Consider the following 20,430-nt stretch of genomic DNA (forward strand, 5'->3'; position numbering starts at 1 on the left):
CCGTGCCGTGTGGAAAGCAACATCTGTGTGCGTAACATCTTGCCGTCTGGATCTACCCTAAAATGCGTATAGCAAGTACAGTTGTGAAGTGACCCCTGTCATACGATACTTCCTTTTGAGAATCAGCGGAGTGCCCACTGCAGTTCCATAAGGAGCCCAATTGTAGCAGCAAACTGGGCAGCTGCACACTACGCAGCTGCCCCCTGCGCACGCGTAGCGGGTACCTTAGGGTACCCTTATGCACATGTAGTGACCACATAATACTTCCCTCTGAGAACTCACGAACTACAGTTCGATAAGGAGCCCAAGTGTAGCTGCAAAGTGTGCAGCTGCACACTTCGCAGCTGCCCCTGCGCACGCGTAGCGGGTACCTTAGGGTACCCTTATGCACATGTAGTGCCCGCATAATACTTCCCTCTGAGAACTTACGAAGTGCCAACTACAGTTCGATAAGAAGCCCAAGTGTAGCTGCAAAGTATGCAGCTGCACACTTCGCAGCTGCCCCTGCGCACGCGTAGCGGGTACCTTAGGGTACCCTTATGCACATGTAGTGACCGCATAATACTTTCCTCTGAGAACTCACGAAGTGCCAACTACAGTTCGATAAGGAGCTCCTGAGTTACCCACAATGCATCCCCACGTGGAGCTGCAAAGTGCGCAGCTGCACACTTTTTATTGGGTGGGCAGCTGAAACCAAACCATTTGTTTCGCAATCCACATATATTGAGCCTGTAGCGATGGTACGAATCCTGGTACGATTCTGCCCCCAATATTGCGTGCTTTAAGCAGGCGCACTCTTGCCACTGGATGACTTTCATATATCGTTTGCCTTCTTTTTTTTTTCTGGTTCACGAAAAAAATTTCAAAATTGGCCTTGGCTCTGTGTATGCAAACCCGTAACGATAATTTTTATTTCGGGCAGTTAGAGGGCCCTTGTTGAAGACCATATAATAAAAAAGCTCATTTACTTATTTACTTTCAGTAAAACATTTCCCCCAATCACAATTTCGCACCCCCTTCCCCCAACACGCTGAGTACGGGCGTGGTTCTATCAGAGAACTCCTGCTTGCCAAGCAGAAAGTCCGGGTTTTGTTCTCACTCCAACCAAATATATTTTATTATTTTTTAATCTACATGTTTTTCGAATTTTCGCTGACTAAAAGAGCCAATTTCTTACTCCCCACCGATGACATTTAGGCTGATGCAAGAATCTCTCCGGAAGAAGTTTTTTTTTAACGTTGCCGCATTAAAATGATATCAGGCACAGCTAATCTGGTTCATAGCAGAGGCAGATTGCTCAAACTCTTATAGTGAGGTAAGTACTTTCGTCTCGAATCACCCCACGTTATTCAAAAAAACCACTTTAACTCGATGCAGTTTGACACGTCTACAACGACGTCTTCATTTGCTTTCAGTACCTGGTCGCAGAGAGTACGGCGAAACGAGCCAGACGGACTACTTTGTTGGCGTTTCATAACAGGTGTAGTTAGTTAGAACTATTACGTTCAACGGAGAGACTTCGCATTTTTTGGGCAGAAAGAAACTGTTTGCGAAAGTCACAGTGGCCTCTGTGAAGGTCTTGAAACAGCGTCTGAGGTATCGTTGCTGTGAAGGTTGCGCAAACGGGACTTTAGCGATCCTCTTTCTTACATTCGTCTGACCTTGCACGCTTCGCTTCGGATTGCCAAAGGCCATTCATCATGCGATATGTGGATTCATACCTGCCTTGCTCGCCTACCAGCATGCAACTGCCGAAGACGTTCGTTGCGATAACTGCTTTACTGCGTAAATCCCTCTGTTATGCTGAGTTTCAGCAGCTCGCTATGGAGCGTCCAATACTGTTATCGTGCACCATGCTCGTGTGTAGCCAACCGTATGAGTTCTTTCTCTAGTCGCGCAGTTTATTTTTCTTATTGTAGTGTGTGAACTTGAGGGCTAGCAACATGTCTGACAGGTAGTTTCACGATATTTATATGTGTAGCAATTCACTAATCATTCGCAGCCGGCTAGACAAGTTTAGAAGCCTTTACACCTGAAAATACTTTAAATTTTTGAAGGAATCCTAAGTGCATCAAGTCGAAGTAACCAACAGGTGTTGTTGGCGCGTTCTTAAACACGCTCCTAATCAAACTTTGGAGCTACCTTCCGAAGCAGCAAGGTTATTAAGCTTCTTATCTTTCAGTCCCGTGATCGCTAAATTTTTGACGTTGGCTGCCTTTGATCAACAATTTTTCATTCGCAGGGCATACATGGACTACGTAATAATGAAATAGCTGTGACCTTCTTATTGTTACAACGAGTGTCTGCTTAATTTGGAGTCAGAAATTCGGCGCAGCGTGTGATCGTTAAGAATTCTGTAGCAGTTAAGTAAGTGCATTTTGTGATTCAATTTCCCAACAGGGATATTGACTCACATGTGCCTGGAGTGGTAACGCAAACCTGATGAAGTAATAAATGAAACGTTTACCAACATTGATTAGGAGTTTTCGTACACAAAGAGCCATATTGTTCTCTCTCGTTATTCTGCTAAAACTGGCTCACGAGGTTTCATGTTTGAGCCACATTTATCTTCCTGGCTCTCGGGTGAACTTCGAAGACCACAGATATTTTTTCCCAAGCTGAAGGCCGTTTATATGGGCAACCTAGATTTCTGTGCACCAAGACGTGACTAGAAAACTGGCAGAAAAGTGTTTATGGTAATCAGCAGTGGTGTAATAGGGGCGATGTATTACCTGTATCGGCTGCGGCCCTTACGAAAGTGTCCAAATCGTTTATTAATCTCGAGCCATGACATCTCGCAGAATTAATCTCGAGCCGTGACATCTCGCAGAATTAATCTGGAGCCGTGACATCTCGCAGAATACCAGGTGGAAATACCGCGCACGCATTTTCCTATACGCACTGTAGATCCGGACTTCCACGTGCACTTTTCGTGCAGCAGTTGAATTTTTAGCGCCTGCTTATTTCATTTTGTATGATGGAGAAAGCCTTGAACGTCCCATGAAGCGCCAAAAAATGGCCGTCGGTGTCGACATGAACTTGATGCAAAAAAAAAATAATAACTTGTGATGACGTCATGACCATGCGAGCAATCGCGATATTTTAGAGCGTCAGCGTGACGTTACAAAGCGTGTCGTCTCGTGTTGGCGTCACCGCATGGCATCGTTGCTAATCCCGTAGGCAATGCGAAAACCACGTGAGTTGAAAGATTGCAGCGTATTCGATCCCGGGGGACGGTGCAAAAACACGTTAGGCTACAATAGACTGCGAATAAAATAGACTGCGAAGGGGCAAATGAAGGTAGCTGTCCTATAGTTTGCTACAATATCTACAATAGGTTTCCTTAAAATATGCTTCCCTTGTCTCCATTGCCTGCTGGTTTAATTAGGTTCTGTCTAATACCGGTGTCATGCGGGCATTTTTGATCGCGATGAGTGCCGATCCGGATTAAAGACGATCCGGGTTAGGTGTTGCTACACGGTCACTTTTAATCGCGATCAGGCCCGATGGGGATCAAGAATATCGTGATCCACGCATCGTAATCTGGCTGAAAGATCGTGGTTTCTTGTCGTCTGCCACTTGTTGGTCGAGCTTGTTGAACGGAAAAGAAACAACACAATCAACCATAGTTTTCTGAAAAGAGATTTAATAAGCTAGATATTTAGTTATAAAAGAAATTTTGACTATTTCAAATGGAAAAATATGTGTAATAATGCATATTTTATTATTCGTATTCATCGCATGTATACTTTATGGCAGAAGCAAACGATAAGCAGACGACAAGTTCAACTCTTGCACCGTTGGAGCAGATTGAGCACCTCGAGGCGAATTGATTATGAGCGTCGCCATCTTTTCGACTACGTCGCGGCATACGCGCATTTCGTGGTCGAATGAAGAGAATGAAGAATGAAGATAATGAAGAATGAAGAGAATGAAGAATGAAGAGAACTAATTGACCGCTGGCAGGAGCAACTGGGAGAACTTGAGGCGCCAGAAGTGAAACTCTCGCGGGCTCAACAAGATTGCCGTTTCCTTGCGACTGGACGCGCCATCAGAAATAAAAGTAAAGATTAGGATTCTCGCGCAGCAATGCAGGTAAGTGAAAAAAGAAAACTTTACCGAAAGATGAATTTATCAAAAATACTTTTGTAGCGGCACGCAAAAGTTTTGGCGTTAGAGCGGTTCTTGCACGATTAACACATTGCTAATGAATAGCTCTATTGAAATATCGCATGATGAGTTTTGTCAATAACATGTTTTACAGCACTTAAGTATCTCCTAGTGCAATTGATCTGACCCAAGCTCGAACCAGTTTAGCTTGGGCCGCGTAGCAGCGGTTATAAAGTTAATTGCGATCAAGAAAAACCTATCTGGATCACTCTTATCGCGATTAAAAGTGTCCGTGTGACACCGGTACAACGAAGAAAGTAGCTCTCGATTCATCCCCTTCGTTCTACCTAGATTACTCGAGTCACCCTTTATTCGCACTTAATTCACGCTTTTGATCAACGCCCATTTCGTTTGATTCACTCTTGAATCGTCCGTTATTCAAAATAGCTAAAGTCACTCTTGATTCGCCCTTTATTGAAAACCACTTAAGCCACTCTTGATTACGCTTCATTCATTTTCGGGTTTAACACCTATTTTACTTCATGCACTCTTCATTCGAACTTTATTCAAAAGCAGTCAAGTCCTCCTTGATTCACTGTGTATTCACATTTTCGATTGACACCAGTCTTCCTTAATTCAGTCTTGATTCACTCTTTAAACACCTTCTTAATTAAAGGCTATTCAACATTTCCTCGAAGACACCATTGTTGGGGATGAATGTTGAGTGTACTGCATTGAAAATGTTTACCGCGACTCCATGTATGCTCTGGTTAAACCACAAATTTAAAGCTTACCAAATGCGGGGCTGTATTTAAGTAGGTATATTCTTATCGATATTTTTTCGTCTACCCTAAAAATATATTTAAAGAATGAGCCGTCCCCAAGACGTGGTGAAAGCAAATCTCTGATATACTTTTATTTAAAAAACATCTAACACTATTTTAAAAAAAACATTGACACTCTACCATTATTATGACACTTGACATTATTCTCTCTTCCGTTGCTTCTGTACACTTGATTCATAGATAAGTTCCTAATTAGTTAACGCTTAAAATCTTCGTATCACCCTTAATTCACACACCTAATTAACACGTGGCTCACTGAATGCACTACTGATAAACCCCTTATTTGCTTGTCCGCACTTGGTTGGCCTTAATTTGCAATAATCCATGTTTATTTCACAACAGAGCTGTCGAGGCTTGCCAAGTGTCATAGATAGATCATTATCATCATCATGAACAAGTGCCCCCTCACTGACTGCCCACATCGTCTGGAGAGATGATTAATAAGAGAAGCCGAAACGTGCCCACCAGCTCCGCTTGGAACGTAAATAGTGCAGGCTGCGATAATTTTAACTGAATATTTACTTATTTATTCATTTTCAGTACCACCAAAGTATAGATACATTTCAGCGGGGGTTGGGTGTACGTAGCAAAAAAAAAGAGAAAGAAAAAAGGTTAACAATAACAGTAAAGAGCAAGCATTACACAGAATAACAAACATTTTGTGAAGCACATTACAGAACGTCTAGCAAAGTAGTTATGACTCCGTCTCTGGATTTCGTGCCGACCGGTTGCACCCCCGCGATCTCCGATGACAGCGCAGCTCTGGCCGACTGGCTCGCCTTACGCCATGCATCTCCTGCTGACGACAATAGCTCTCGCTGAGTGGTGCCCCGTCCTCGGACTCCTGTGACTGTGTCCATCTTTACCATCTCCTCTTTAGTTGAGTCGTTTTCCGTCGCTCGCTGTACCTGCGCCTCACTCTCTTCTTCCTCTCTCTATCTCTTTACCTTTTAGTACTATCCTTTTAATCCCTCATTACCCCCATCCTTTCTGAGCTACTGTTGAGGTGTCGCACTCTGATGCAGACAGTTACGGGGCTCACTTGTCTCTTCTTTTCTCTATAAGAATCACATAAGAAGAAGAAAGTAGTTACATGCAATGCGGAAGAAACAAACGTGTAATGTCACAGTAGGCTTCATGGGACATGTTTAAATGCAGCTGTATCCGTCATGAAGGCAGGTAAGTGGTTCCGATCTCCTGCTGTCCTTGTAAGAAAAGAGTTAGAGCCTGCAATATACTTGAGATATATGGCATGTTAACAAATATGTGGTTTCATTGAATACGTGTCGTATGTATAAAGTGTACGAGAGGTGTGCACGAATCACACCCTCCTTCATAAAGTATATTCAAAGTGATATCATTACTTCCTTCTTTCACATTTCTTGATTCGCTCACCGTTCACTTCAACGCCACTTAGAATCCATTTTCAAAGAATTACAACAGATGTAGTGAACGCAGGGTGCAGGCAACACTTTTACGTACACGATAAGCTTGCGCGCACGAACTTCCTGGCATTACAAGTCAATTACAACTGCGGTCCAAATGACGCACGCGAACGCTGTGCGTGAGCTTCGGTCGATCATTCACTCTGTCACGTGACGCGACGTTATAATGCTCGGCGCCGCAACACAATGCGCCTAATGCTCGGCCGGCCTTCGACGACGTGGAAACTGCTGGCTGTGCCGAGACGGCAAGCAACACCGTTCACACGCTCCATACAAACACACCCGCACGCCAACCTGGCGGTTTCGAATGCACGTCCCACAACGAGCAGCAGCTGTTTCGCCGCACGGATCCGCCACACGGTGGCGCCTGTTTGTCGAGAAAGCTTTTTTTTTTTTTTTCCACGCGGCACGCATGTCGTGCTGGCTCCATTGGCGAGAACCAAGGCGTGTTTGTTTACTCGCACGCAACGATATGTAGGCCAAGTTACCCACTGACCGAACGCGCAGTTGATGCTGCGAGACAAATTTCATATAGAGCAGCACAGCCCGTGCTGTGAGATGTAAGCGGATCGATGTGAAAAAGCTATCAGTGTCTTTCCATCACCATGAGCTGTAAGCTCCTGCTTCTCTCATAATCAACATCACCATCCTCAAGCTTTGGTTTCAAATAAAATGTGGTTTTCATACCAAAATGAACTGACTTAATTCTGCAACAGAGCAGTAAAGATGACCAGGCAAAAGAATGAAAAGTCTGGTGAAGCTTACACTAATGCTGGCAAGACTATGCAAACAGCGAAGCTGGACGAAATTTGAAAGCTAATCCGGTTGCGTCTAGGTTGAATCGAGGCGAAACGTAATTGTTGCAGGTTGTTTATTGAATGCTTATAAGCCATTGCTAGGTTTCAACTACTTCATTCTAGGCCGTTTCTACGTTCATTCACCGCGCATAGAAGTTTCAGGTAAACCCCAGACAGTCACACAAACAACGCGGATATCGAAACTCCGGAAACTGAACCTGGCGCTCGGAAAGCGTTCGTACCTCTTTTCGAGCTACTGGCCGCTTATAGTTGTTGCTATGTAGAACATGCGTGTACCTAAGTACAACTGAGTAGAACATGGCTATCTCTAGATAAAGCACAGTGTTGCTAGGCTGAACTTACCTATGTCAGGTTCACCTTGGTAGTACCTAGCCTGAACTTGGCTCTATCGACGTCAGGCTTCATATGACTAGGTATGTGTGTGTGTGTGTGTGTGTGTGTGTGTGTGTGTTTGTGTGTGTGTGTGTGTGTGTGTGTGTGTGTGTGTGTGTGTGTGTGTGTGTGTGTGTGTGTGTGTGTGTGTGTGTGTGTGTGTGTGTGTTCGTTTATCATATCGTTTATCATGAAAGTTTTCTAAAAAGCCCCACAGGGGCAGGGATTTGTTTGACGGGGATAGCATTATTCATTTTTGATGATCCAGTGTTTGTTAGTGAGTTCTAAACAATTACTATGGCACATACCCATTTGTAATCACTATAGTATTTTTTTCTTGGTTCGGGGGGAAGAACGGTTTGCTAAACAGCACAGTGTTCCAATTTACGGATGATTACGATATACCATAGTGGCAGTGTTGAGCGCAGTGTCTTTATGTTTTGATATTGCGATAACTTGAGACAAGCAGTTCGAGAGTGCCGTGTGTGTATGTACAGTAGCATACCATGCCGTGACCAGCGATAGTCGCGCCGCGGACTATTTCGTTCAGAGCATTTCACATATCACCTGCCTTAGACAGAGCGTACTTCTACACTGCCTCGGTAACCGGAAAACCGCGCAAGGTCGGGTTATACAACAGCCACCGCGCATTACAGACTTCCGCACATGCAGCGCTTTATTTCCGTATACGATATCGCTGAGCGCCCTCGCCGCATACTTTAGCGATGACGTCATAGACGACCGCACAATGGCGCGCACTACACTGTGGTGCGCTGCGTGGGGCCGCTGCGGAAGCTGTCGCCTTGCCAGGGCTGGAGGCTCAAAGCATAGAGTTTCCCAAAACTAACTAGAGGGAACTCTGGCGCTGCGATCGTTCAGTGACCATGGGAACGATGGGTAGTACACACATTTGCCTCGTCTTCGTACTTGCGGCTTCGTTTATTGCTGGTTACGGTTTTGTTTTGAAATAAAGAACAAACCCTTTTGAACTTAGTGACTTGATTCGAAATGGTAAGCCTAAAAGAATAAGGTTATGAAGCGCAAACGGTGAACATTCGCTAAATTATGTTTTCGTGAAAAAAACAGCTCCAAGCCACACGAACGCACACGGAGCCAGAAGCAGGCCACGAGTACGAAAATTAGACAAATGTGTGTACTACCCATCATTCCCATGCTCACTGAATCGCCGTGTGTTGCAGCTCCCATAGACACTAGCGCCAGAGTTCCCTCTAGTGTGTATTAAGAAACTCTATGGCTCAAAGAGCTCTAGTCTAACGGGCGCGGGTAGTGGCCTTGTCCAGCGGGGTTCCAAAATAAGGACTCCCCCTTTGTAGGGGCCCTTATGGGCATGCAAACTCTCCATAAATAATTGTTTTTCACACAAACTGTTATTTTATCTTCCTCGCACACTCCTATAGCTATCACCGTTTATCACGCTCCGCGTTTGCTCTCTTTCGTCCTCGTTCACTCCGCCAGTGAAGGCGACGCTGATGTCGCTCAACGCTGAAACAAGCGCATAAAGAGAGGTGCGCTTTAAATTAACGTATGCACGTTTCATGTTTGGGTAACGCCGAATGTGTTTGAAGTTTTGCTTATCCGCAGTTGTAGCAAGGTAGCATTTCCTAGATGCTGCCACATAAACTACCGGCGCACGAGTGCTACGCACACCGCGCTTCGCATTGCAGACGTCGCGAACCAAGCCAAATTAAGACAAGCGAAGCCAGCCGCAGAGCTCCTGTCAGCCCTGAATGCGGACGAGCTCCGATGGGGGCTGCAGCAGCGTTCGTGACGGAGGGAGAAAGCGAGGTTACACACCGGTGGCCCGTGATACACCGATAGACTCCGCGTTCACTCTCTCACGTCTTCGTTCCCTCTATCGGTTACGCCAATCACGCGGACCAAGGCCTACCGTGATGACGCGGGAGAAGAAAGCAGAAGGATGCGATCGCTGCCTTTCAGTTCATCCGCCAGTTTGTGCGTATGTTCACACGCACGCGTGTGCGTGCGTCCGCGCGTATCACAACACAACACGGGAGCCACTATGCTTTCAAGCCGTATCTGTGTCGTGTATACGCTCTATACGTGTCGTAAACGTAGACGCACAGGGTGACTGACAACAGTACGCGGAAAAGCGGTGCCCTTTCTACCTCACTTTTAGCAGTGTCATTGGAAGGATGACAGAAATCGGGTTCGACGCTATCTCGCCGTGCGCCCGTGTGTTCCCTTTCATAGGGATACTACAGACGGAATCACAATTGTCTACAACTCCCAGCGGGTCACCTGAGCTGCTGTCTCCTGCAGAAATGTGCAAATTCCGACACTCTAATGATCTCTAACGTAGTCACACTGAATGCTAGGTCCTTTTACTATAATTAAAAGGTGAACGGAAGCTCGTAGCTAACCTAAAGTAGTAGTTGTGGATGACAACAGCGTTCACAGTTCGACGCTCTACCCTTCTAGACTAGTGGGATTCATTATTAACGAACAAGTAGTTAACGGTTAGAACTATTTAGCGCCACTTCTTTGCTCAGATCAAAAACACGTGCACCACAGCATAGTGGCGGAGCTCCTATTTATTGTTAGGTTGTCAACGACTATAGAACCCATCGCAACTGAAATTTCTTGCGAGGTTGACTGTTATGCCATGGTTTCCTATATCATGATTGTTACGTCGGATAACTCCAATTCTTTGATGAACCCAAGATCATCCTGGTTTGGTTGTTGAATGTTGCGTCATCATCGATAAGCTGCAACTTTAACTCAAAGCTTGATTGTAATATGATCACAAACTGATCGTGAAGCCAATTCATAATGGCAAGAGTTTACTTACTCTTACAGGGTCGAACCAGAAACTTTGCAGTCACCAACGAGCATGGGTGAAGTTCGTTTATTGGCACAGTGACCGTCTGGCAAACAGTGTAATTCGAACAATAGGTTTTTTTTTTATTTCTCGTGTGCCTATTTCCCTGAATGGGCTTGCCCCATTGGAAATAAAATGTCTGTGCAGCAGAACTATCAGCAAATACTGGGGCAAACATGCGCGACAAAGTATCAATTAAAATTTCACTTGCGGACTATAGATGTTGAAAAGAAGCTGTATCTGTTTCTTAACTGCCTATTTTATGGCGCAAGTTCTTTTTTTTTTTTAGGAAGTGTAATACAACAGTGGCTCTGCCATTGCCTCGCATGGTACAACATTGCAAAAGGCACTGAGGCGGTTTTGCAGCAGGAAATGGGTTCAGAATGTGACGGAATTACCGATTTCACCCTAATGATTGATTGATGTGTGGGGTTTAACGTCCCAAAACCACCATATGATTATGAGAGACGCCGTAGTGAAGGGCTCCGGAAATTGCGACCACCTGGGGTTCTTTAACGTGCACCCAAATCTGAGCACACGGGCCTACAAGATTTCCGCCTCCATCGGAAATGCAGCCGCCGCAGCCGGGATTCGTACCCGCGACCTGCGGGTCAGCAGCCGAGTACCTTAGCCACTAGACCACCGTGGCGGGGCACCGATTTCACCCTATTCCAAGTGCATGAACGCGGTGCGATATATCATGATTTATGTAACTGTGTTGCTTTACACATGAGTCGAATTACTTTCCTAGCACCCCGATGGTGAGCTGTTTGCAGCCAACGAGACTGGCCAATCAAGAAACTTTCAGCCAGTGGTTTCACTGTGCTCACTTTTAATTTAATTTTTATTTCCTCTAACGCAGGCTACACACAGTCACCTTCGATAGCCCAATTATAGATCATAAAAGTATGTGTTGCTGCGCTACAATATGTTGCTGCGCTAAATTACATATTCTTAGAATTTCTTCTTGTAATCACTCTTATAATCTCTGTCTTAGAAGTTAGAAGCGCAAAATCTACGAGAACAGGAAGGCACATAGATATTGCGCTGTGTAATGATTATCTGTATTCCTTCCTGTCCTCCTTGATTTTGCGCTTCCCTGTTTTAAGACAGAGATTATAAGAGTATGTGATCACCATAGGTATGCGTACGAAGGGGACGGGGGGGGGGGGCACCCCTCCGTAGTGATCTAAGAGGGGGCGCAAAGTCGGTTGCACTCATTGAATTCATAGGGAGGGGGCGTTGCAGCTCGGATTGGGGGGGGGGGCAAAGTCATGGGGGGCAAAGTGAGCCCCATACACGGACATAATAGGGAGGCGACGTTGCAACTTGGAGGGGTGGGGGGGGGGCAAAGTTAGCCCCATACACGGACATAATAGGGAGGGGACGTTGCAACTCTGAGGGGTGTGGGGGGGTGGGGGGCAAAATCAGCCCCATACACGGACATAATAAAGAGAGGGCCCAGCGACGAGTCTTCGCGCCCGAAAAACATTGCGCACGCCTCTGCTATTCACGGCATAGTCTGGACTGTGGGTTCACAGTTGAGCACCACTGCCACAGTTCTTAGGCGTTTGTGAATACGAAATTCGCTTCCTGTAGTTTTCAAAGCAGTTTGGAAACTTATCGCAATAGGAAAGAAAATGATGATGTCGTTGTCCTCGCTGTCAGACCGTTACGGGTATCACAACTAACGCTGGCTGGAGCTCTTGTTGTCTTGTGGAGAGTATACGGATTCGGCTCTTGAAAACTGGGTTGGTGAAGCCACAGAAATAGCCAGATTTCGGATAAGAAGAAGCACATACTCAGTCGATGTTTTCGCGAACTTTTTTTTTATTATTTTCGACGAGAGAAGCGTCGGCAGTTCGGAGTCGACCGAGCAGGAAAATAAATACGAAGAAAAAAAGTGCGGAAGCTTGTCTCGATGGTGAATCTCGTTCGATGCCCTGATGCCTGGTGGAAGCCCGAGAAACTTGCGAGCTGCTGTGACGTGCGGCTCTTGCCTTGTTGATCTTTTTACACTGCGAATGAAAAAAATATCGTAGGTTAAACGTAGTTGTGATGCATAGAAATACTTTTCATGATGATTTCTTAGCGTCAAGTTAATGTATATACATATCCAAGTGTTAGAATAAGTAAAGAAGAAGAATTGTTCAAAAAGCTTTTTCTTTTTGCGCGACGCAGCTTAATGAGTCCGACAAATAATTAAGCCAAGAATAGCTTAAGGGACATTATTGTTTTTTTTTAACTGTGGTATAGCAATTATCGCATAATTCTTAGTAGTGTAAAGTGCACGATAAAAAAAAATTTGCTCCTGTTGGTACCCGAAGCCACAACTTTTGAATTACTTAACTTTAATGATAATTAGTGGTGAACGCAAGTGCAAACATGAAGTCACAGCACTCATATTTCTAGTTAGCGTTATTTCACGTCTAACCATGAGGTACAGAGTAGCAAGAATCACCACCTGAGTTGAGTGGACAGTTGCAAGCTTTAGGGTGTTCAACAAAATGAGGCATCAATACAATATTGTTTCGAGGTATTTTGCTGTTGCCCGTTGTGGTGTGGCCCAGTATAGGAAACTTCCTCCTAATGATTTCGGGTGATTGAAAGCCTTTCCCGCTGTAACTTGGCATTATGCTGACATTCGTCGTGATGCAAGGCTCTATCTGAACCTTAAGGTTATTATTATTGTAGGTTTTTATAAATAATAGTGCCAAGCGATTCCTTCGAATGCATGTGCCGTTAAGGCAGTCGTCAAAATGACGGTCTGTCGAAATATCCTGTACCGTGATAATTGATCATACTTCGTGTACTATGCCATGCGTTCGCAAGCTATGAAAATGCTTCCCACCTAGAAACGTTTGCAACCAGCATGTTCTCATAAATTTCAATTATTTCCTACTCTTCCAGGTGTTTAAAGATGCCGCTTCGTGGGTAGTGGCCACAAAGCATTACAGAGTGGAAGGTACTGTGTCAAACTGAACCTACAGTGGTACGTGTATCACCGCCTTAAAAAAAAAAAACTGAATTAATTGAGTGATTTTACAAGTGCGTTACCCTTTATTGTTATATTGCTGTACAATGTGAAATGAGTTGGGTTTGCTCTTTCATGTTTAGAATAAGCCTTTTACCTGGTCTTCATACTACATTCTTTGGTAAAAGACCTAAGCATTTAGGCTCATTCCAATAACGCTGGACAATCGACTAACCGGCGTTTTTTCCAATTTAGGGCTCGTAAAATGTCAGGATTCCGTCGTAATTCGATCCTTTCTCTCGGTTTTTCGTCCGTTGCCCTCAGCTATGGGCAATGAGAAAAGGCTCAGCAAAGATACAAAATTTTTTTCATCGCGCCGGCCTACTATTCATATCCCACATTGAAATATCGCGTGCATCACAGTCTTTAGCAAGGGCAAAGCAAGAACCTAATCAACTCAAAACTTATTACAGGGAAATGCCGCGATCAACTCGAAACAACAACGAATGTTTGAATCAGCATTGGGTGTTCAGACATTTCTTTTTTTTTTCGACTACGTTGGCTGTACGTTATGTTGGGCTAGTTGGTACATACTAGGCTGAAATACGTGGAGCAAGGTTGACAAAGAGAAAAAAAAGACGAGATAGACTGACTGGCTGTCTTGAGCATTCACCCAATGAACTTTGCAAAAAAAGGACTCGCCGCATCTATAGTTCCAACACTCACGCTTATTTCTTGTAGTACTTGGAGGTGTAGTGGCCGTACACGGGCGCCGCATAACCGAGGCCGTAGCCGGCGCCGTATCCGATGCCATATCCAGAGCCGTAGCCGGCTCCGTAGGCACCGTAGCCCAGACCGTAGCCGACAGCCTTGGTTGCCACGGCCGGCACGGCGACAGCGGCTCCGTAGGCGGGGGCGGCGTACGTCACGGCAGTCTTGGCTACGGCCGGCACGGCGTAGGTGGCGACGGCCGGGGCCACGGATACGGTCTTGGCTACGGCCGGGACGGCGTAGCGGGCCACCGCGGGAGCAGCGTAAGTGGTGACGGCGGGGGCCACGTATCCGGCACCGTATCCTCCGTATCCTCCGTGGCCGTATCCGCCGTAGCTGCCGAGGCCATATCCTCCGTAGCCGCCGAGACCGTATCCTCCGTAGCCATAGCCGACAGCAGCGGGAGCTGCGTATGTAGCGACGGTCTTGGCCACAGCGGGAGCAGCGTAGGTTGCGACCGCAGCAGGCGCGGCGTATCCGTAGCTACCGTATCCGCCGTAGCCGCCGTAGCCGCCGTAGCCTCCGTTTCCGCCGTAGGCAACGACGGGGGCGGCGTACGACACGGTCTTGGTGACAGCCGGAGCGGCGTAGGCGGCCACTGGAGCGGCGTAGGTGGCGCCGTAGGCCAGGCCTTTGGCGGCGACAGGAGCGGCTACGCCGTAACCGTAGCCCACCGCAGGAGCGGCATAGGTGGCGTAGCCTCCACCATAGCCTCCGCCGTAGCCGCCGGCCAGAGCCGAGGCGGTGAAGCTGAGAAGGATTGTTGCGATCTGGGAAGAACAATCAGCAGCGCACTGTATTTAATAGTTGGTCCATAGTTCTGAGATTCGCAGACATGCAATTCATTACGTGCGAAATTTTGTCATTGGATTAAGTTTACTCGGGGCTAAACTTGGGCGTTCAATGCGCCTTAGAATCGTTCGTTTCTTTAGGAACTATACAACACTCCGTGTGCTCTCACCGAAAACGGCAGCCCTGAAAACAATTCTCCCATTTCTTCATTATTTGTCTATTTTTCTGTTCTTTTCTCCAGTTGTACGCAGAAAAACAGTGGGGCATCGCTTTAGTTTCATTCATGAAATCGCATGCTCGAGCTCTGCATTGCGTCTTAACTTTATTTGCAATTTTCGTCACCCAACGTAACTTGTAGCACCCAATCTAATTGCCTCAGCAACTTCATTGCCCGATGGCATGTTACCGTAAGGCAGATCAAACATTGAGCCGCTTTCACAGGACATGTTTTATAAAGCCTACAGTCGGAACTATTCGCGTTGCGAACAAGTTCATTGTAGTAAGGAGCTTTTCTACGCAGTGGGGAAGCCCCGCCGCGATGGTCTAGTGGCTAAGGTACTCGGCTGCTGACCCGCAGGTCGCGGGTTCGATTCCCGGCTGCGGCGGCTGCATTTCCGATGGAGGCGGAAATGTTGTAGGCCCGTGTGCTCAAATTTGGGCGCACGCTAAAGAACCCCAGGTGGTCGAAATTTCCGGAGCCCTCCACTACGGCGTCTCTCATAATCATATGCTGGTTTTGGGACGTTAAACCCCACAAATCAATCAATTCAGTGGGGAATATCGTGATGTTACAGTCAGCTTGAAGGGATTACCTCCAATGTCGCTCCCATACCCAGCACCGTTTAGATTTAACCAGACGTCAAGTAAATCCAAGGGATCTCGGAAGGAGTCGAAAACCACGTTTGAAGCAGGCGCATGTACTTACGAAGGCTTGCATTGTTTTCTTGGTTGGGACGACCTCACGTAACTGGACAAAGTTCTTCGACTCGGGCTGTTGAACAACTTTTTTCTCGCTTCGTGCTGGGACAACCGACGTCGAGCTTTATATATGCGTTCCCTCTGATCCACTTGGGGCCACGGAGACAATGGGTGAGGAGGAGGGGTCTCTTTTTTTTGACGGCCCTAACGGACGGACAAGCCGTTAGAGAGAGCATCGGTGCTGAGGAAAGGGAGCGTGATCCTTTGCAGCCACTGGCTTCCTGCCTTTCTTTGTGTCGTTTTTTTTTCTGTTTTGTATACGCGGTCAGTAGCGTTCACTTGGCGCGTTGTTTGGTTTGTTGCTTGTTTCGCCCGCAGCAGACCTTTGCCTTCTTCCGCCGTGACCACACACCCTCCCCACAGATGCAAGAAGGTGACTCATCGTTTTTAAACGAGGATCACTCTGTCTGGAATGCGACGGCCCGAAGCCAAAGACCCTCGCAGCAGCAGCGTCGGTGCAGAAAAACAAAAGCGAAGTGCACCTCTCCCCTGTGTGTCCGACCTTTACTTTTCGTAAGCATTCGCGATCACGAATAAAACAAAAATTAATGAAGACAACGTTCTGGGCGTGGCTCCATAGCGAAGAATAAAAAAACCGCTCGCTTCCCACACCACGCCGACCATCTTAGCGCGGTCACACCTTGACCGGAGGCTGCTGCGTAGGAGAGGGAAGGGCTTGGCTTCGGTTCGCAATCGGCTACGATCCGCTAGCGTCTGTGTGTATTCCTCGCTCGCCGGTGTAATCAAAAAGCGAGAGAAGGGAGGAGGTTAGCGTGGGGTTAGACAATTCCCTACAGCGAGCTCGCGCCATCGGCCGACCACGTGACTCAGCAGCGGAGGACAAGCGAGACGCCCATATTCAAAGGGGTGTTGTTATCGGAAGTCGAATGAGACGGGACACTCCAAAAATGAAGCAAAGGAAAGGAAGAAACAATGGACATACAAGAGAAAGAGAGAGAGTGATGAATATCGCTCTCAAAGGGGCCGCGAGGAAGTCCGAAAACACATTTGTATGAGTAGCGAGTCTGTTTTTCTATATGCAACACAAATACACACTCGCTCACTCACGTTCACACACGCACTCTTTCATAGGCCGGCGCACCTTTGTGAAGACCCGCCCTTGCTTAAACAGTCCCCTCGGACGTGTTTTCAAGGACTGGAGTTTGCTAATTAGCTGGAATTAGAGGTGGTAGCTCGGCTACGTGCACCACCCTGCCAGCGCTGGTGCGGTGTGCTTGCGCTGTTTTTTCTCCTCTCGCTGCGACGGCCCCTTACGGCGAACAGGTCCATGTGGCCCTGTGAATGACTGCGTGTGTAGCCGCCACTGTGTAGAAAGCCACACGAGGCCCGTATCAGGGGAGCACCAGTACCCGCTTGGAACAAACTTCGGGCAGCCGGGCCCCTCCTCGTAAAAAGTAACCGCTCATTTTCTACGCTACTGTCTCTATCTCCCTGCTCTGTGCTGTCCGAGACATCATCCTCCTTCTTTACGTCCAGTTCTTGGCGCCTTCAAGGCTTCTTAACGCGCCGAGCACCCGATCAAGCAGCATCGCGCGGGTGTTACAAATAATCTTCTCGATATAAAACGATAATCCACCTTATATCAGCAGATGGCAGTAAGGTGTTAACTTAGGCTGAATAGTGCGTACTCTAAGGGGTAACCACGCAAGGACGGTACAGCCAGACTGTGACAATCGAGAGAGAGAGATTTAACGTTTTTTGATAATTTCTGTTAGCAACTAAAGTGGGTGGGACTTTTCGTCCAGAGATCCACTGGCTATAGCGGAAACGCTGACTATCAACTATATGTATTGTTTCATTTAAAGACTAAATTGAATACGTATCTTTCCTTAAAAAACCGCTACGCCTGCACCGAATGCGCCGCAGTGTAACAGTGAAGGCTAGAAAAGCGGCCTTTGTGAGCCTTTTTTTTAACACTCTTTGGGTATCTGCTGCAAGCACTCTTGCAGGGTACCCATTTCGCCATTAGTCATTGCGTAGTAGGCATGCATTCACTAAGCCATTCTTCGTCAGTCTTCGAAGAAGCGTGGTACCTGCTGCACACTTGCAAGGAACTTCGTGCAATTTTTTTGTTTGCTGTTGCTGACGACGATGAAGAATTATCGCTTGTGACACAAGCTGTGTGTCGTCCTTGCGTTGTTACCCAGTTTGCCTAAGAAAGAATAGACAGAAAGAGAGAGCGTCTGTGTAAGACGGTAAAAACGTCTGACCCTCATACTGCGGGCGCTATAGTCGTAGCCAAGCTGAAACGGAGGAGCTACGGCGACTCCCTGCTGGACCACCGGGCGGACCACGGTATCGTACGGTGCACAGTACGCAGTGGCCAACGGCCATTGTATTCAAAGCTTGCCACCCACCCTGCTCCGTAACCTTCGCATAACAAATGTCGGGACGGTGATAATGAAACAAACGGTGCCGTTTTTTGTTGTTGTTGCGAGGCACACGGATGGACAAGGACACTCTCACTGATTGTTTCGTACCGGACGTGGCCGGACGTGGCCGGAGGAGGCGAAGGCCTAGAAGACGGTAGCGTGTATAGGGTGAGCGGTGTTTGCGGATTGCTTTTTACAGTACAATGCCGCCCTTTGGCCCCTGTACTTCCTATTCTTCTTTGTTTTCGCTTGATGGCGACTCCGCATCATTTTTCTGGCATCCGGAAGGCGGTGGATCATAAGGTCGTACTGTTGGCACCGGCGGTGAAAACTCAATTATAGGAAGACCGCCCGTCTGTGCGTTGCATTTCGTTATGTCCGTGCAGCATCCGCGGAAACCTTTGGGGCCTGACCTGTTTGTTGAATATAAAGAACGCCCTGTACAACTCCGTAGGTCTTTATTAGAAGCCACTGTCCATTATCGATGTTATACCTAACATCTTACGTAATGCTTCCTACATCTGCGGCTTACGTGCGATGTGGGATCCTGAGAAGTGATTACTTCGCGTTCCGATGGTACGAGGGCTTTACACAATTAGGTTTTCGCGAGTTCATCTGGTTAAAGCTTAGTGCTTATTACGATGTGTCTTACTGCTGAAGTGTATTATATTCTCTGCTACGATATTTTATACTGCTTAAATAAATGAGCCCGCAAATTGCATTCATCCAGCCGACTTTTTTTTTGTTCGCTACCGCAACTTCAGTACTTGCTACTGAGACAATTAGAGCCTCCTGGTTTCGATTGGTTCTATGCCTACTACCGTTTGTATTATCTAATGGTTAACCTCCCTGCCTTCCTCTTTATCTCTCTCTCTCTCATGAATGTCGTGCTGCGTTGTTGTTGATATTGTGATATAACGTGTGCGACTTAACACTTTGTTTTGTCACCACAGCAGCAGGATCAGTATCACTGACCTTGGTTTACTGCGGCCGCACCAATTCGTAAAGCAGTATAGCAGCACCAGAGCTGATCGTTTTTAAGACACATTGTAAAGATATTACGATCTCATGAGTGTCCCATACCCCGGATTACTGTCATTAGTGCCCTGCACATACAGCATACACCACACATGCCGCGTCGCTTTTATTTAGATTCTAAGGCCTTAAATATTCCGTACTTCAATTCGCATACTACATGAGATGGCGGTGGGCAGCGGCAATGTGAGTCTGCGTGACTTCTCTAATGGTCTTGAAGAATGTAAGAATAAGAAAAAAAAATAAGCCCTGCTTAAGTTCCCGTTCGCAGCTTCCACAGCACTGCACGCAATTTCCCGAGCCGAAGCGTGCGTGCCGGAAGCGCCATTGTGGGCCAGATAGCGTCGACGCCGAGAGTAAATCGGCAGGAATTTATGGCTTCTTGATGCGGTATTGGATTCACGATCGTACAGCGCGCATGCCTGCCTCGTGTAGGTTGGGCTCTTTTTCGTGTTTGCCATTAGCGGTGCTCGACTCGATCGTTGTGTTGTGGGAGCGGGGGGGGGGGGGGGAGAGAGGGGGGTCTCTTGCTGCTACTGGCGTAAGCGGCTGCTCACCACTTCGTATCACGCGCACGGGGCCGCTATGTAGGCTAACTGTCCCAACTCTCGAAGCAAGGTGTTCGGTTCAACCCCGTCGAAGGACGGCTGAGTCGCCTCCGGTAGTATCGTTGGGCTCGTGGTGTGCAGTGACTGGTATTCGTCCTTAAACGTGAGCGTCACTACTAAAGCGCGTATGTTCACGTGCCTTTGAGAGTGAATGCGAAGGGCACATCTACACTTTCCACCGGACTTAACGCGAATGCGATTTGACTGCTGCAAATTACCCGAAGAGGACAGAGTTCATGCGTACCCAGAGATATGAAGGGTGGCTTGAAGATCATTCACGGTGACTGACGATGATTGATGGCGATCTATTTAGTTTCGTGTAGGGAATGGATATTTTGACCATGATGAGCTGTGTAGCGGAAAAGTCGGGAATAAGTGCGAGGTCGTTCAAGAATTATTAAAACGAGAAGTATTTTATTAGTCATCAAA

General features: G+C 46.9%; 1 protein-coding gene across 1 annotated transcript; it reads right to left on the reverse strand.

The window, feature by feature from the left end:
- Positions 1 to 12,260: 12,260 nt before the first annotated feature.
- Positions 12,261 to 16,071, reverse strand: LOC119179797 (uncharacterized). Its single transcript, XM_037430916.2, has 3 exons — positions 15,913 to 16,071; positions 14,151 to 14,965; positions 12,261 to 12,468 (listed from the first exon to the last, which is right to left on the reverse strand). Exons 1-2 carry the CDS (start codon positions 15,922 to 15,924, stop codon positions 14,153 to 14,155), a joined length of 825 nt encoding a protein of 274 aa, XP_037286813.1. The 5' UTR covers positions 15,925 to 16,071; the 3' UTR covers positions 12,261 to 12,468; positions 14,151 to 14,152.
- Between the last annotated feature and the right edge of the window lie 4,359 nt (positions 16,072 to 20,430).

The sequence above is a fragment of the Rhipicephalus microplus genome, chromosome 7, assembly GCF_043290135.1.
Source record: "Rhipicephalus microplus isolate Deutch F79 chromosome 7, USDA_Rmic, whole genome shotgun sequence".
NCBI lineage: Eukaryota > Metazoa > Arthropoda > Arachnida > Ixodida > Ixodidae > Rhipicephalus > Rhipicephalus microplus.